Raw genomic sequence first — 18,677 nt, 5'->3', positions numbered from 1 at the left:
TCCAGCTTCTAGAGTGATGAAATGCTCTGTCTGTACTGTTCAATACAGTAGGCACTGGCACTAGCCACATGTGCCAGCTAAGCACTTGAAATGTAGCCAGTGCAATAAGGAATTGAACTTTTAATTGCATTTAATAAACTGTATGTAAATAGTCACATGTGGTCAGTGGTTACCATATTGAACAGTGCAGGTAGATACTGGACTGGGGGCAGATCTGAGGGAGAGGGGTTTGAGTAGTGGGAGGACACTGGGGATAGGGGCTTGGGGCTATTTACCTGCCATTTTGAGTAGTTTGCTATTTTAGCAGCCAACAATAACTATTGGTGCTGAATACCAGCCCTGCAGTGTAGCATGAGACAGGTCCATGCACACATGCATTAGGAAAACTGACCTTCATGAAACAGGATTCTGCCTGGGCTGATGCACACAACCTCTATGGAGGGTAAACAGTGTTTCTGAAGACCGTAGTTTGGGAACCCCTGACATATGACAATGCCCCCTTCAGATAAGCTCAAGTTACAGGAATGTCTGAGGGTGGAAGGTGTGGATATGTGCTTTTCCTGTCTCCCTCTTCAGTGTCTGGCCATGGGGCATAAACACTACCCAGCAGTAGGTAGGCTGGCCAAGAGAAGCCAGCTTGCATCACCAGCATCATCTAGGGAATGGAATCATGGCAGTAATACGTTGCTTAGGAAACAAAAGCTCTATGGACACATCTTCCACCTTGTCAGTCCCAGAAACCATATGGACTGTGACCCCGCTCACTAGGCCCAGCCCTCTGGAAGAGTGTGGGCCCTTGAAAAGGGAGGACTGAGTGAGAAAATGATGAGAAAACTACAAAATGGGCAGAGGTCAGTCTGACACATTCATTCTCTGTCAAGCTCGGGAAGTACTGGTCCCTGATCTTGGAGATGCTGTGTGAGTGGCAGGTGGACTCCTGCTGGGTAAATATTCTATATGTGGATGCCTGGACAGGCCCCCATCCCAGGCCCTGCTTGTCAGAAGCTCCCCTTGGGCCGAGCGCGGTGGCTCACACTTGTAATCTTGGCACTTTGGGAGGCCGAGGCAGGTGGATTGCCTGAGTTCAGGAGTTTGAAACCAGGCTGGGCAACCTGGTGAAACCCTGTCTCTACTAAAAAAAAACTAACCAGGCGTGGTGGTGCATGCCTGTAATTCCAGCTACTAGGGAGGCTGAGGCAGGCCAATCACTTGAACCCGGGAGGTGGAGGTTGCAGTGAGCTGAGATCACGCCACTGCACTCTAGCCTGGGCAACAGAGCGAGACTCTGTCTCAAAAAAAAAAAAAAAAGAAGTTCCACTTGGAAGCTCCACTTGGATTTCTCAAGAATAGCTTCACCTGGGAACAGAGGGATAGACAGGATGGACTTTTCCAGCTCCTTCAGGGACCAGCCCTTTTTAAGATTTGGATTGAGGTGGCTAGCCACCTGTGGCTTCCATCTGGGTTCTCCTAGTGGGTGATGGCAGGTGGTGCAGAGCAAGGTAGAGTGGACTGACGGGAGGAAAGTGATACCACCCAGAACAAGCAGCAGCTCTGGCTTCTCTTTCTCCTGCCCTTCAATCTAATCCCTGATGGAGGGTAGGCAGTGAGTATGTGAAGTCTTAGGCAGCTGTGGAAATCTCTCAAGTTCTAAAAGCAAAGTTAATTGCTTGTAAATTACCAAAAAGAGGAATTATGTCCATCAGCTTCCAATCTCCATAACCAAGATGGAGTCCTCAATTTCCCCATCCCCTCTGATCCCAGGAGTCCTAAATGATTGGTAGGAATTGCTTGGAATCTCCAGGGAGGGACCTCAAAACTCTCCCCTGGCCCCCATCACAATGGAGCTGGGTCCTAGGGACCAAGCCTGGAGTAGTGTGGGATAGAGCCAGACCTTTCAGGATGGAGAGCTGTCCCATCACATCCTACCAAGACTTCAGCCTTTTCCTAGGAAAAGAAACTAAATAAGGTCTGACAGCTCACCTAAAGGTGATGGCAGCTGACACTACCGAGTCATTAGCCAAACAATGCCTGAAACGGAGCAGTATTAGTAAGATCTGAACCAAGTTTGTGCTTAATAATTAGATCATTCTAAGGACCTGACAGTGCTTCTGTGGGTCATTCTCAAGAGTTTCAGTATAAGCACTAATGGTAGAAGTTCTAGGTTGAGGGAGCTAGGAGGTTGTTGAAAGATCTGTTTTGCTGGGGTTGTGATGAGATAACTGTCATCAAGGACCACTTTCCACTGGGGTAAACTGACAAAAGTGGTGCTCAGCCACACCAGCTAGATTTCTCATGTTGGGCCAAGTTTACAGACATTTGCGGGCATTTGTGGTTAGTCATGGGTTTCCTTGCCTTAACTCCAAAAGGGTATAGCTGGCTGGTCACTTTCATTGGGCTGGTTTATTCATTCAGCTCACTTGGCAATAGGAAGAAAGCTAGAAGCTAATATGCAAACCATCCCTTCTTGGTGTGTCAGCTTTCAACATCTCTCAGTGCACTGTGTGCAGGGTGTTGTGACCATTACAACTCCAAAGGAAAGAGCTTTCTCTGATTTTTCTGGAAGTCTCCAGTGGGGCCTACCAAAGTGGGAACTGAAATCCTGGGGTAGCCCTGGGAAGTGGAGTTTTTTTCTCTAGGAGTGATGTCTCCTGGTTGGTGGGGCTGGGAAACAGCCAGGTTGTCATTCTCTGGGACCACTTGATCTTTCACACTGTGTACAGATCCAAAAATCTGCCCTTATAGTTGGAGGGGAAAGGGGGTACAGATGTCCTCCAGGCAGTCCTGTTGGAGCACCCAGGGCTAATATAGTGACCCTATAGAAAGCTTTTGTCTCTGTCAGATGTAATGCTGTTCCTTAACTTGGGCACAACTAATCTTCCAATTCATCAGAACTCAGCACTAACCTTTCCCCAGTTCTGCTGGCTGTCACAGAGGAAGGAGGCCTGGGGTGGGAGAAGGGGAAGCTGGTGCCCTCCTTTTCCAGGGGTGAAAGTACTTGGCAGGGTGGAGCTTGGCTTTATCATCCGGAGCTCCCTTGTGGGGCCAAGTCTAAGGCCTCAGAAGGGTATAGCTGGCTGGCCACATAGTTTTCCTAGCTCCAGGCAGCTCTCAAGAGACCCATTTATGCTGGTTTTCTCAGGGTGAGGAGTTACAGAAGTCCACCTCTGCTGGCTCAGTGGTAAGACACAGGCCTGCAGAGTCTGCTGAGTGAAACTTCAGCTGGGGAGATACTGGAGGCTGTGGAGCAAGGACATGGGGACTGAATGAAAGAGGGGAGGCAGACGTCCAGCCCACCATTCCTCACCCAAGGAGATGATCCCACAAGCTCACAAATGAGCAGAACTGGAAAAGACCTCAAAGTCTGGCTGGATAATGGCAACACAGGCCTCGAGTGCTCACTTTGTGCTGGGTGCTGTGCCAAGCACCACGTGTGTACCACGGCGCTGGCACCCCACCACGGCCCTTGTTCACAGACCAGGAAACCAACTCTCACCACCTAATCAGTACGGAGCCTTGGTTCCAACCCACATCTATCTGTGCCCAGAATCCAGGTTGGTTCCGTATCAGGATGCCTGAGAGAAGAACACGGAGGCCTGCACAAGAAGCTGGGGAGAGCTAGCAAGGGGCAGGGCCCGAGCGCCTTATGCCAAGCAAGCACTTGTGGATGCTGAGGGAAGGCGGCAAAAGCTGCAGCTGCTGTGCTGCCCTGCCTTCAGCTCTCCTCCCTTCCCCCAGCACACACACTTCCAACACCCCTGGCAACATGGCTCTGCCGCTACAGGCCCCAGGGCCCCAACAGGGTAGGGTTTGCCCCACCTATGCCCTGGAGGCCACCTGCAGTTTCGAAGGGTGGGGCCCCAGGAGGCCGAGACACAGACAGGCTTGTAACTTGGCCTCAGTGCAGGGGGCAGCTTGGCCACACCAGGCCTGTTTGGAGCAAACGGGACTCTGGCCTGCTAGGCCTTATCTCAGCTCCCAGGATCAAAGAGGACTTTTTAGCCATGTTTCTATCTCAGCAAGACAACCTAGTCTCCTGTTCTGCTTTAAACCAGACCCTCTGTTGGGTCCTGGAGTTCCTCAGAGGTCTGGACCCTGGGTGGCTGTGAGACTCAGGACCATGCACAGATGCATCCTCATTCCCAGCCACCAGGCTCGGGTCGGACCCTATGGCTCTGGTGGGCCTAATTCCTGGTTTCTTGATCCCTGAGAACACCTGGCACCTCTGGCAGCTGGCCAGTTGCTGCCTTACATCAGGCGGGCGCTGGGATTCACCTGCAGGCTTCCTTTAGGGAAGGCCCTCCCCTGCCCTCCTGTGCCAGCCCAGAGGGGCAGCCTGGGTGAGGTCTTCGCATCCATTTCGGGCCAAATGCCTTGGATTGGCCGGGTCCCCTCCTGTTTCTGCCCTCCTTCTTTCCTTCAAAGCAACAAGGTTGTGGGGGTGTCCAGTTCTGCTACCACCTCTCCCTCACACTGTCAATCTGGAATTTGTCCAGAATTGGGGCCCAAGTAGTGAGTTCTTACACAGTGGTTAAATAAACAAACAAACAAAAACCCCACACAACTCAGCTACACCTTGGCTCAGAGAGGCCATGGGATATACTGAGGATCTCAGATCAGGAGGGAGGCCCCTGGAGAGGTGTGGCAGGGATCATGTGCTTCTCTGGTTTCTCGGAGAAAGCTGACTTTGTGTAACAAGGGAGGCATATGGACATGGAGTTGGTGTTTGGGGATGTGGGAACCATTAGGCCAGAATTACAAGAAGTCCTGTCATGTCGGCCACACTAGGGCAACAGTGGACTGGGGCAGGGGCTGATGACCTGATTGTGGAGGCAGTGGAGGGCTCTTTCTGCTGGGGACCCAGGGCTCCCCTCCAAGTTCTCCTGCTTGGCTTGTTGGGATGGGGAGAGGAGCTGGAGTTGGGATGGGTCACAGCAAAGGCTACAGCCTGGCATTCCCATATGGGGTAGGGGTGGGGTGGGGTGGGACAGGGAGGAGGACCTGAAGAGGTGTCCAACTTTCCGAGAGTTGGAACAGCCTGGTGAGTGTTCATCACCATTCTTCTGTCATAGGTGGTGAGCAGCCAGAGTTCTGGGCACAGGAGACCATCTACCCCCAAGCTTGTGCGGCCTGCCTCAGGTCACTGAAGAGGACCCCATTTTTGGTCTTTGGCCATCCTAAGACTTGTACAATGGAGCCCTGGGGCCCTCCCTTCTCTGACCAGTGACAGCCCTCACAGGCAAAGCCTCACCCTCTAGGGCCTGTCCCTTCCTGTCTGCCAGTCCCCACAGGGTCTGCAGGGTACCCAATCTCGCCAACCAGACTGGAAGCTCCCTAGGGGCAAGCAGCTCATCTCTTCCATATTCTCACAGTGTTCAGCCAGGATTGGCACTTCAGAGCATCTCCTGCTGCTCAGCAGAGATGTAGTTAGCATCTCTCTATAGTAGCACTTTCTGAGTCCCTCCCCTGGGGGAACCAGGCTAGACTCTGGGGTCCAGAGGAGCAGGCAGGCTGAGAGGCAAAAAGGGCACAGAGGAATAACCAACCCTGCCCCTGCAGTAGAGCCCTGGGCAAAACAGGCCATGACCAACCAGCAGCCAAGGTCAAAGTCCCCAGAACAAGGGCCAGTGTGTGCATGACATGCAGCATGACCGCTTGTCTCTTTCGGCAGGACTGGAGATAGAAGGTTGAGTCATTAACAACTTTCTTTTATTAAAAATGTACATAAGTAAAAGGAACATGGTTTAATTGTGCAAAGAGTAAGAAATACAGATGAGCAAATAACACATATTAAAGCCACCTGCAATATACCACCCAGAAGTAACCAGGCTGTTGAATTTTTAGAGACTGGGGTGCAAACACATTTTTTCACTCCCTTGTGCATATATCTGGGAGCTCTGCCATATACAGACACAGACACGGTGTCCACAGGTGATGCCTCTGCTGGGAATGCTGCAAGCAGGAGTCTATCCTTTCCTGGTACTGGCTCGGGGGCCCTCCTCAGCGCCCAGGTCACTCTAGCATCCAGGAGTCCAAAGGCCCGGCTGTGCAGGCTGCAGAGGTGATCTAGAGTAGATTAGGAGGTGCAAAAGGCTTGGAGATAGGCTGACCAACTGTTCCAGTTTGCTTAGGACTGAGGAGTTTCCCAGGATTTGGGACTTTCAGTGCTAAAACTGGGAAAGTCCCAGGCAAACCAGGGCCAGTTGGTCACCCTCCCTGAGGGCCAAAGGCTTTGTCCTGCCCGTCCTGCCCCTCCTGCCCTGTGCTCCCCATCTGCCCTCCTGCTGGGGTTCTGGATCCCCCATCCCCACACCAAGCAGCCCAGGGACAGAGGCCTGGCTGGGGCCTTGCCTCCCGTGGAAGCTCCTGAAAGTTCCAGCCTGAGGCCTAGGGAGGGACAGGGGAAAGGGAATAAATGAAGGCAGACAGTCTGTCATCACCCAAGAAAAGGGCCAGGTGAACTGTGGCTGTTAAGGCAGCTAGGGATGTACAAGCAGAAGGGTTCCAATACTTGGCTGGCCACCCCTCCAGCCCTGGAGCTGAGTGTATGGCCCCCAGAGGCCCCAGAGCCGGAGAAGTGCAGGGTGTCTGGATTGAAAGGCCTCAGCTCCCTGGGCTCCCAGAGCCCTGGTGCCTCAGGCCTTACCTTCCCCCTCCTCCATCTCCACACCCCCTGGCACTTCCTGCTCAGCTCTTCTCTACCTAAGACTGGGAGCAGAGGATGAAGGAAGAGGAATCCAGGACAGACCGAGCTGAAAGAGGAGCAGGCAGGTGGGAGGGGACTTGGGCAGAAAGGACCTCTCTGATAGTGGTGGGAACATCCTGACTGTGGTCTGGCCCAGCCTGCTGTCTATGCCTGAGGATGCCTGAGGATGGGGGGCCCTTGGAAAACTCAGAAGAGAGGCTAGGTGTGGAAGGCAGAGTACTGGTCCACAGTGGAATAAAGAGGTCCACGTCCTAATGCATGAGCCTATGAATATGTTGCTACATGGCAAAGAGGAATTAAAACTGCAGATGGAATTAAGGTTGCTAACCAGCTCACTTGCAAATAGAGAGATTACCCTGGATTATTGGTGTGGGCCCAGTGTAATCACAAGGATTCTTAAATGAAGAAGGAGGAGGCAGAAGGGTCAGAACCAGAGAGATCGCATTGTGAAAAACCTGACCAGCCAGTGCTGGCTTTGAAAGTGGAGGAAGGGGTTGCAGGCCAAGGAATGCAGGCAGCCTCTAAAAGCTGGAAAGGGAAAGGAAGGAAAGGGATTCTCCACTAGAGCCCCTAGGAAGAAATGCAGCTCTGTTGACACCTTGAGTTTAGCCCAGTGAGACCTGTTTTGGACTTCTGACTACAGAACTGTAAGAAAAAAAACGGGCCAGGTGCAGTGGCTTACACCTGTAATCCTAGCACTTTGGGAGGCTGAGGCAGGCAGATTGCTTGTGCCCAGGAGTTTGAGACCAGCCAGGGCAACATAATGAGACCCTGTCTCTATAAAGTATACAAAAAATTAGCCAGGTGTGGTAGCACGTGCCTTTAGTCCTGGCTACTTGGGAGGCTGAGGTAGGAGGATGGCCTGAGCCCAGGAGGGAGAGGTTGCAGTGAGTCAAGATTGAGCCACTGCACTCCAGCCTGAGTGACAGAGCAAGACCCTGTATCCAAAATAAATAAATAAATAAATAAATAAATAAATAAATAAATAAATAAATAATTGTGTTGTTTTAAGCCCCTGTTTATGATAATTTGTTAGAGCAGCAATAGGAAACTGATCCACTGGGAAACCATTTGGGGGATGCAGCTGCCCAAAATCCCTGCATGTGGGTTGGACTCAGCCTCACAAGGCTCTACAGCCTCTCTGCGAAAGACTCCATTCCCTCTGGGAGAAGCTCAGACTCTAAAGCCCTGGGCAGGGAGTGGGCCTCCATGGCATGGAGGGGGTCAAGAAGGATGCCCCCCAGGATAGTGCCTCTGCTGGACCTCTCTATAGGAAGCAGCTGCCTCTTTGAGCCCCCTCCCCAAACCTCAGTGAGCTGAGGTGCTGGCTCTGAGTGGTCATGGAGGGGCTTCCCTGAGGTCAGGCCACCTAGGACAGCCAGTCAGAGGCCACAGGGCTTGGCTTAAGATTCCCAGGAAGGAGTTGCATGGCCCCTCCACACATCCACGATACTCATAACACTCTCAGTCCTTGGCCTTACTAAGGGGATACTAAGGGGACTCAGTTTAGCTCTGGAAAAGCTAGGACTACTGGAAAAAAAAGTATAGAGGAAAAAAAATAGTTCCTGGATGCCAGCCAGATCTGCATAAAGTCCCCACTCTGCCACTTACTAGCTATGTGGCCTCAAATAAGCCACTAGACCTTTTGTAGCCTCAGTTTCTTCATCTGTAAAATGGGTATAACATCATTTGTCTTATCTGTCTCACAGGGTGTGTGAGTCTCAGGTGAGATAACACAGGAGAAAACATTGTGCCGCACAACTTGAGATGCAAACAGTAACGATCACAACCCCACATGCCTTTTGATAGGGTGAATGATCACAGCATCCTGTGTTAGGGAGGAAAGGGTGAGTGCAGACACTTCAAAACTCTGTCTTACCCATAGGCAGGAGGGTGTAGCCTGGCCAGGGGAGAAAAGGACCCAGCCACTGCCACCGCCCCGCAGCTCACACCGGATGTGCGACAGAGCCACCGTACAGCCCCACAGGATGTCCTCCAACCACTGCAGACTGTGGGGCTTTGCTTTTTTTTTTTTTTTTTTTTTTTAAGAAAAAGGTTTTCTAGTTTCTTCTACATTAAAAACAATCCCTCCTTCTCATAAAGCACAATTTTACAGAGGAAAAGGGGGACGTGAAACTATACACAATTCAAATCTAATTAATATATAATTTTTTTGTGGAATACAGATGGAGGGAATACATCACCATACTAAAGGTGATTATCTTTGGATGGTGGGATTACAGGTGATTATATATTTTTTATATTTCTATAGTTTAAAAATGTTCATGATGACCTATAATTACTTTTACTTATTTATTTTTTGAGACAAAATCTCACTCTGTTGAGCAGGCTGGAGCGCAGTGGTGCAATCTCGGCTTACTGTAGTCTCGACCTCACAGGCTCAAGTGATCCTCCCACCTCAGCCTCCGGAGAAGCTGGGACTACAGATGCATACCACCACGCCCAGCTAATTTTTTGTAGAGACAGGATTTCGCCGTGTTGTCCATGCTGGTCTCGAACTCCTGAGCTCACATAATCCTCCTGCCTCGGCCTCCCAAAGTACTGGGATTATAGGTGTGAGCCACCTTGACTGGCCTATAATTACTTTTATAATCAGAAAAAAAATTATAAATAAATATGAAAAGTGCCAGGAACTTTCTTTTGTGGAGCCACACACTGGGCTCAAGGAATCATTTGAGCTGGGTTCTGCAGGGGTGGGAGTCTTGGCGCAGGCCCTGGTCCTTGCTGTGTGACCCTGGAGACTCACTACTTTCCCTCCCTGGCCTTTGTTTGCCTGGTAAGACAAGATGCTCCCTAGGGTCCTTTGCAGCTTAATAAGTAAAGTATTCGCCTTGGTCTCATCCATCCCAGCTCTTTGCCCAGCTTCCAGTGACTCCTCTGTGCCTGGAGAGAAGGGCAAGCGCCTTACTCATGCCTTGAGGTTGCTGACCACTTCCGTCACCAGCCTCGCTCCTTCCAGACCTGCCCTGGGAGTCCCTGCCTCCTGGCCTTCACCTGCATCACGGTCTGCACTTCTCAGAGCCCTGCCCTTCCTTGAAGAACAAAGCCTGGCCAAATTGTGTCAGCCTGCTGGCCTGCAGTGACCCCTGCTTACATCATACATAACAACAGCTATACTTATTGACATTAACTTCAGGTCACATAGCAAAAGTGCTCTCATTTAAATCTTAGGCCACCAGAGGATCCATAGACTAAAATGTTAACAGCATCTCCTGGAGTTGTGGAGTGTGGTGACCCTATGTGATCCTCCTGTGCCACTGAGAGATATATTATTAACCCAGTTTCACTGATAAGATAACTGAGGCTCAGAGAGGTCAAGTAACTCGCCCATGGTCACACAGTGGGTCCATGGCAGAGCTGGGAGGTGATCCCTAGTCAGTTCCCTCCAAGTCCAGGATTTTCTCACTCCCATAATGGTGTCTCCCTTAATGACTCTCACATTCCAGCCTCTGAGGGCAGGAAGGGTATGTTCTGAGTTGAACACACAGAGAGCACTCGATGTCTGGTGGTGAAGATGTTAATCACGAGCTCAATCAAGGTTTATCATTAAATCAACAAGTCTTCCTAGCGTGTCTGGGAGCTCTGGGGCCCAGGGACAGGCCTACTGTAGTTCAGTGTTGTATTCTGGCACCTGGTGGTTTCTGGCACATAGCCCATGCTCATTAAATGACATGAATGATTGTCCATTCAAATAATAAAACAATAAATAAATAATACTAGCTAACAGGTATGGAGTGCCTACAAGCCAGCCACCTCAGGGAGTTTCCAGGACAGTTGAGGAGAAACATAACACTGTTGACAAGAGCTACAACGTAGGGTTTTACACCAAAACAGTGTCTACGTAAACAGTGTCTATCAAAGAGAGAAAAATGATGGGCAGACACCCTGATCCTTCCCACAGTGCTAAAGGCCATGCCAGCCACTGTCCCCATTACAACTTGGATATACTGACTGCCGAAGCACACAAACCTGAGTTTTCCGTCTGCATCCATCATTCTGTCTGTTCGGATCACATCTGGATACTACTGTTGCCTCTCCAGACTGGATAACCAGTCTGCTGAGGGCCAGAAGATGGTGAGATGGAAACTAGTCATGTTTAGCTTGGAGAAGAGAAATGAAGACCGTCTTTAACACCTGACAGGTTGCTCTTCCCAAGAGGGGCCAGTGGGCAACAGCCGTGGTCAACAGCTCCAGGCACCCCTGAGGAAGCCTGCTCCAGCTGGCAGGGCTGTCTGGCAAGGGACCAGTCCCTCCTCTGGAGAAGTGAGCCCAGTGGGCTGCCTCTCCAGCAGGATCCTATAGAGACCTTACTCTCTACAGTGCACACTCCACACACTTGCTCACTTGACAAACACTTATTATAACTGTCACCCTGGGCCCATTCCAGGGGGACATAAGGATGAATAAAACAAGGTCTGTACCAGTAGAGAACATCAGTTCCCTAGGGGAGAAAGTCAGGAAAGCCTCATCCTGAGCCTTGGACTCCTTACTGTCCATCCTGTAGGCTCCTGTCTCAGCTTCTGCTGAAGGCTATTTTCTTCCTTGTATTCTGCAGTGACCAGGCATATGGCAGATAATCAACAAATACAGGCATCCCTGAAGAGGGTATCCTGGGATAAAAGCCCCAGCTGGATCAGTGCTATACAGGGGCCAATTGGGGCTGGGTCCCAGGCAGGGTCATTTGCAGGGGTTCCTCTGCCCCTTCAAGTCCTGCCAGACAGGCCATGGCCATGGTTTCTTCCTGCCCCTGTCCCCTGACCACAGTTGATCTCCCCTGGCTGTTATGAAATGTCAAAGAATGTCCTGCAATCCTAAATTCCATAATGATCTTTATCTTCTGTTCCCTCTGAGGCTCCTCAATCTGCAGTAACAGCTGTGGTTCAGCAAGCAGTGCGGCACTCTGGAGTGCTGTTCTGAAACAGGGCCGGCGTGGGGCAGAGCTCATCTGCTGCCCTGTCCATTCACTGTGCTGTTCGGGGCTAGAGAAGATTCATGTGTGTATATGCTTTTTAAAAATTGTGAAACAATAATTATGCAGAAAAATACACAGAATATATGTTCAGTTTAACAAATAATCATAAAGCAAATCTCTATAAAACCACTGCTGCTCTGCAGTGACCCCTGCTTCCCCTAAGTCGTGCATAACAATAGCTACAATTTACTGACCATGAACTTCAGGTCACACAGCAAAAGTGTTCTCATTTAATCTTTGGCCACCAGAGGCTGCATAGACTAAAATGTGAACAGCGTCCCCTGCAGTTGTGGAGTGTGGTGACCCTATTGGATCTTCTCACGCCACTGAGGGATATACTGTTTTCTGTAGAGATGTCCAGCAGAGGCACTGTCCTGGGGGGCATCCTTCTTGATCGCCCCCATGCCATGAAGGCCCATTCCCTGCCCAGGGCTCTAGAGTCTGAGCTTTTCCAAGAGGGAATGGAGTCTTTCGCAGAGGGGCTGTGGAGCCTTGTAAGGCTGAATCTAACCACGAGCAGGGATTTTGGGCGGCTGCATATCCCAGATGGTTTCCCAGTGGATCAGCTTCCTGTTGCTGCTCTAATAAATTAACATAAACTTAGGGGCTTAAAACAACACAAATTTCTTTTCTTATAGTTCCGTAGGTCAGAAGTCCAAAACAGGTCTCACTGGGCTAAACTGAAGATGTCAGCAGGGCTGCATTCCTTCCTGGGGCTCTAGTAGAGAATCTCTTTCCTTTCTTCCCCTTTCCAGCTTTTAGAGGCTGCCTGCATTCCTTGGCCTGCGTCCCCTTCCTCCACCTTCAAAGCCAGCACTAGCTGGCCAGGTCTTTCATATATTGCAATCTCTCTGCTTCTGCTTCTGACCCTTCTGCCTCTCTCTTCTCCATTTAAGAATGCTTGTGATTACATTGGGCTCACCCACCCCAGTTTCTACCCAATAATCCAGGGTAATCTCCCAAAGTTAAAGAGAGAAAACAATACTAGCACCCCCAAAGCACCTACGTGTTCCCCTACTAATCACAACCCCAACCCTCCCTTCTGCATAAGTAAATAGACATTTGTAATAATTCTGTGCTTTTTGTAGTTTGACCTCCTCTGCATGTATCCTTAACAATACAGTTTTGCCAGCTGTTAGATTTTTGCTAAAAGGAATTATACTGTATGCATTCTTTTGTAGGTTTTATTCATTGATGAGTCATTTGTTATTACAGTATTATTATCCAATATGACAATATTACAGTTATTGCAAGTCGCTGTAGTTCATTTCACTCCAGGAACACTGCACAATTTATTTGTACTCTCCACTGTTGATGGTCATTTGGACATTTTCTGGTGCTGTGTGGGTATTCTGGTGCACATGGGTAAGAGTGTGGTTAGAGAAGATTCTGAGGAGTGGGACTCTTGGGTTACAGGGTATATATATGTTTTCATCTTTTAAAAAAATTTATATTATTCATTTTTTTAAAGACTAGTCGCTGGGCGCGGTGGCTCACACCTGTAATCCCAGCACTTTGGGAGGCCGAGGCTGGTGGATCACGAGGTCGGGAGACTGAAACCATCCTGGCTAACACGGTGAAACCCCATCTCTACTAAAAATACAAAAAATTAGCCAGGTGTGGTGGCAGGCACCTGTAGTCCCAGCTACTCAGGAGGCTGAGGCAAGAGAATGGCGTGAACCCGGGAGGCAGAGCTTGCAGTGAGCTGAGATCACGCCACTGCACTCCAGCCTGGGTGACAGAGCGAGACTCCATCTCAAAAAAAAACAAAAAACAACAACAAAAAAAGACTAGTCAAGGGCAGTAGTGAGAAGGGGGAAAAGAGTAGAACAAGGAGTTCGATCTGTAACTGACTGTGAAGTCAATTGAGATAATTCACTACCTTCAGATCAGCCATGTTTTCATCTTTACCAGATCACCTATATGCTTTATTTTCTTTACTTATATACTTTTTAATCCTGAAAGTGTTTCTCAGGGAAACAGTGGTATTATACCCAGTTGTTTAGGTAGAAGAAATGGGGTATGTCTGCCCCTACAGTGTGACCTTCCCACCTTCCGTCTTCAGAACACTGTCCCCTCCATCCCAGATAGCCCTGTGCCCTCTGGAACCCACAGGCTGGCCCCTCAGTAGCCTCCCTACCTTGCAGTTGGGTGGGGGGTGGGGGGAGGTCAAGAAAGAGGAAGTGAAAACCAAATACAAGGGCTACAGAGAAGTCCGGTCCACAAACCTCAATGTTTCAGCAGCACACGCTGTGAGAAAGGAATGTGCAAGCTGTTTGTGGAGCATGCCTTGGGGGTGCCAAGGCCACTGGTGCAAAGGTGTGCTTCTGGACATAAGTCACTCCACACAATGCTCACCCCAACCCTGTGAGGTACGGTACTGTCATCCCCATGTCACAGAATGAAGACACTGAGCTGCACGGACATTGAGTGTCTGTCAATACAGTGCAATGGTTAATAGCATGGGATCTAGGCCTGTTTAAATTGGGTTTAAATTCTGACTTCCCCACTTACTAGTGGTGCAGTCACCTGGGCCATTACTGACTTCCTTTGGCGTCAGTTTCTGCACCTGTAAAATGGGGCTAATTGGCTCACAGGGTTGTTGAGAGAGGTAAAAGACGTAATGTGTAGAAGGAGCTTAGTCAAGTGCCAAGCACAAGGGAGAACCCAGTGGAACTAAAATGAGCAGAGCTATGAAATGATGACCATTATAGAGTTCAAGGTTGACAGGGTGGAATGGGGGGTTGTCCTGGCAAGCTGGGACCAGGCCACCAAGGTGCTGGTTTGGTGCTATGTGAGAATGGAATGCTGGCCAGGTGGACTCTGAAACATGGACACCTGGACAGTCCTCCCACTGACCTTGTCCACCTTTGTCCGGAGCTCTCTACCTATCTGTGGCTGCTTCCAAGGACGGTGATTTCTGACAGAGGCAGCTGGACCTTGGCACATGCAGAAGTTTTAGCTCAGCATCAGTGCTGGCCTTCAGGAGGCCGCATTGGCAGGCGGCAGCAGTGACAGCCAATGGGCAGCAAAGCTTGTTGCTAAGGTCACTGTGAGCCTTATTTGGTGACACAGGGCTGACCCTGCATTCACCTCTGAGAACCCTGGGAAACGCCAACCACAGATGTGAAATATGAACATCTCAAAACCACAACTGCATTTCCTTTGAGAAAAGATTCGGCTGTCCTCCTCTCCAGCCTGCCTCCCTCCGCTGGATGTCTTTTGTACAATGGCTCACTACTGCAAGAGGCAAGAGCCTAGGCTACAAGAAGAGTCTGCTACAAGCTAGTCCTGGGCAGGCCTGGACAGGGAGAGGGCAGGGGCTGCTGTGCAGGCGGCCCCAGGACCTTCAAGGACCTCCAAGACTTCCGTTCACACCCAGCAGCTGCCAACCCCTGCCCAGGCCTCCCCCAACACAGCCGGAGGGCCTGTTCCTGGCCCCACTTCCTGCAGCCTTGGGAAGCCGGCTAGCTTGAGGAAGGCGCGTGGCACTCATGGAGGAAGTGGGCCGGCACTGGGGCTCTCACCATCTGCACCAGCCACACCGCTTCGGTGCAGCCTGGAGCTCAAACGGTTGGTGGTTTCAGTTTTTCACCTCCCTTTGGTGCATCTTCCAGCTTATCATTAAATAAGTAAAACTGTTGCTCCACCCCAGACAAATGTGGGAGGGAAGTTATGTCTTCAATATTTCCCAAATAACACTCACTGCTCCCTCCCATTCATACAGCACCTTCGGGTCTGGGAGCTGTGCTCACATCGGTCATCTCATTACATCCTTGCAACCCTGGCAAAGGTAATGACTGAGCTCACACCATGTGTCAGGGACATGAATGAATTCACTGTAATTGTCCCCATTTTACAGAAGAGAAAACGAGACAGAGAAATTCAGTCATTGGCTCAAGGTCATCACATAACTAGGATTTTCTCCCAGATGGCTGAGTTCCAAAGTCTGCCCTATTCTCTTCTGCTACATTGCCTCCATGGCACATACACAAGAACGAGTTCCATTTACTGATGAGAAAGTGAGGCTGAGGTGAAAGGGTGGTGTGGGGCCTGAGGTCAGCGTTGCTTCCTCAGTCCACATCTCCTCCCAGAGGATGGTCCACCAACGTCCTTCATCTGCCCTCCCCCTTTAAAAACCACTGTCAGCCCGGCACGGTGGCTCATGCCTGTAATCCCAGCACTTTGGGAGGCTGAGGTGGGTGGATCACCTGAGATTGGGAGTTCGAGACTAGCCTGACCAACATGGAGAAACCCCGTCTCTACTAAAAACACAAAAATTGGCTGGGTATGATGGTGCATGCCTGCAATCCCAGCTACTCAGGAGGCTGAGGCAGGAGAATTACTTGAACCCAGGAGGCAGAGGTTGCGATGAGCCGAGATCGCGCCATTGCACTCCAGCCTGGGCAACAAGAGTGAAGCTCCATCTCAAAAAACAAACAAACAAACAAACAAAAACACTGTCATGCCCCCAGCGCCAGCTTGTCTCCCTTTCTTTTTAGGTGTGGCCCACGGAGCTCAGTGCCCTGCCTATCTGGAAGAGGCTGTGAAGCCCATCTATGTAGGTAAGGGGGGCAAAGCAAGGGCTAGGGAGAGTGTGCCATGTGGGACACCTCCCCCATCACCTCCCCACTGCCTGCGCACACTGGGGACAGTCAAAGCATTCCTCAGGCTGGGGGTAGGAGCTGTGGGCAGAAGAGCTGGGGCATCTGTTCACAGAATCCTCCCCTGAAGTTGCTCGGAGGGGCTGGGATGCAGTCCAGACACTGGGGAGCCTGATGCAGACTCCTCACTGGAGCACTGTCCTTCTCTTGGGCTCTTCAAGCCTGCCCTCACTCATGAACACATATTTTTTGTGTGTACTTCCTGCATGCCAGGCACTACCCAGGCACTGTGGACGCACAGTGAACAACACAGACCAGGTCCACGCGTCAGACTTTACTTCCCTGAGGGAGGCAGGCATTAGGCAAATAATCACATGGATCTCTGAAAAACATAGTTCCTACGAGAGGGTGCAACTTCAGGGGTCTTAACCTACAAAGGAGTGTGTGGGATTAGGGGGTTAGGGCAGCTGTTCCTAAGGATGAGACATTTCAGGTGAGGAGAGAAATGGGGTGGAGTTGGCAGGGGGGCTGGTTCTCGGCTCTCCCCGACTGCCCTCCTTCCCCGCATTCCAGTCGCTTCAGCAAATCTGCCGCTTCCATGAGAGCTTCTTTGGTGGTGTCTTCCAAGCTGCTACCAAGCGATGGCTTTGCCAGCTGTTGCTTTCAGTGTTTGTGCCTGGGTGAGCACAGCCGGTATGAAATGGCCCAGATTAATCGAGAGCCAGGGCCCCTCCTAAAGTACCTCTGAAAAGAGTTTTTCAGCATAAGTGTGACATTAGCTTTTCCTAGAGAGGAAACCACCCCCGGGGCTGACAACAAGCAGGCCAGGCTTAGAGGAAGCAAGTGCAGCGCTGGGGCCCCTCCATGCCCTGCTGCAGACAGGACACCCTCATTGCCTTCCCCCAACATGCTCCCCCACTCCCACTCCTGCTTCTTTCTCCCTGGGGGACTCTCCTTGTGGAAAAGAAACCCCAACAGCAGGGGGAGCGAGTGAAACTGGAAAATGAAACTGTGATTTCCAGTTTCATTTTCCAGTTTCAATTTAGAAGCAGCTCTGCCAGCTTTCCACTGCCCGTGCCTCAGGGCATCACAGAGGAGCTGAGGGGCAGGAAAAAGTGTTCCAGCCAGCAAGCACCCTGCTCCCTGGGCACCCTCAGAGGGCGGGTACTGGACTGGTAGAACCCACTGAGCAGGGAGTTGTTGCAATGCAGATTCCTGGCTCTCCAGGCTCTGAAGCCGTACGTTTGGGCCCTTTGGTGATTCTGATGCAGCCTATGGACCTCACCATGGCAGTCGTGGCCTCAGAGACCATCAGAACAGCTAGAGCACACCTGAGGCACGGCCTCATCCTCTCCAAGTCACTTCCTGCCACAGATGCTCGGGAAGTGCTGCTTCTCTGTGCAGCATCTCCTGCCCTCCTCCATCTGGTGTTGGAGGCATCTTAGATGTTCTCTGGGACCTGAGGTCTGTAGGAAACCCCGGCTGTGGACTTCACACAAGGGTCTCTCATTCCCACACTGCAGGTTTCCCTTTAAGCTGCTAATTTGTAACAGGCATTCATAGAAACAGAATAAGATAGAGAAATTCTATTAAAGGACCTTATGTGCTTTTGCTCTGTCTGTTGCTCCATTTATTTGCAATTTATAGCCTAATCCAAGAGGATTTAAGGATAATTAAATATTTCTTTCCCCTCAGTGTGTGTCTGTGAGTGCACGTGTAAGAGTGTGTAGGGGTTGGGTCTTCCAATGTACCTTTGCCCTGGTTTGACCGTGGCGGGAGAGGGTGGGCAGGTCTCCAGGCCTGCCAGATGTAGACCTTTCCTAATGTCTACAGCAAATTTGTTCTTCAGTGTTTCTAGCATCAGTTTTTGATCAATCATTAATCAAAGTTGCAATAAAAAGATAATCTTCTCAGGACTAGGCTATAAAGGTCCTGACTGCAACCTTAAAAAACCCTTCTGTGGAGGCCTCAGAGCCAAGAGAAAAGGGCCATGTGTCTGTGGCTGGATTTGGAGGTAAATGAACGTGCTGTCCCTCTCTAATTGGTGTGCACGAACATGAACTTCAGTCACTTGCGTGGCCATGGCCTCTTTCTTCACCTCTCCCTGCCAACGAAGCTGGTGGTGCCCTGGCTCCCAAGCCAGGTGGCAAAGCTGGGGAAGGAGGCTGTAATTGGGCCCAAATATGGGGGTCTGGGGGCACCTCCACAGGTTGTGACCACTGCAGCATGCTCTGGGGCCAGGCCTATGGCAGTGGAGGCAGGACAGCCCCCAGGACCACAGAGCCCCCATAGTGGAAGGAGCCACTACTTGGGTGGCTCAGCTCATTCCTGCTGACGTGCTGCTGTACAGGGCAGAGGGGTGCCTGAGACAAAGAGG

The 18,677-nt window shown here is 50.7% G+C and overlaps 1 protein-coding gene across 2 annotated transcripts in view; it reads right to left on the bottom strand.

Moving 5' to 3' along the window:
• Positions 1 to 5,684: 5,684 nt before the first annotated feature.
• The window catches only part of LOC101137216 (transcription factor ATOH8), a 65,499-nt gene continuing 52,506 nt past the window's right edge, over positions 5,685 to 18,677 (bottom strand). Inside the window, exon 4 of one of the 2 annotated variants that reach the window (XM_031010941.3) lies at positions 5,685 to 6,063. In XM_031010941.3, the coding sequence (XP_030866801.2) occupies positions 5,693 to 6,063 (371 nt within the window). In that variant the 3' untranslated portion in view covers positions 5,685 to 5,692. Of the gene's footprint in view, positions 6,064 to 12,229; positions 17,045 to 18,677 lie in introns of those variants that run through there. The other variant, XM_055386576.2, reaches the window with a different exon arrangement.

The sequence above is a fragment of the Gorilla gorilla genome, chromosome 4, assembly GCF_029281585.2.
Source record: "Gorilla gorilla gorilla isolate KB3781 chromosome 4, NHGRI_mGorGor1-v2.1_pri, whole genome shotgun sequence".
NCBI classification, from domain to species: domain Eukaryota; kingdom Metazoa; phylum Chordata; class Mammalia; order Primates; family Hominidae; genus Gorilla; species Gorilla gorilla.
The sequence above is the reverse complement of the archived record's forward strand: the minus strand, read 5'-3'. Positions and strand labels throughout refer to the sequence as shown.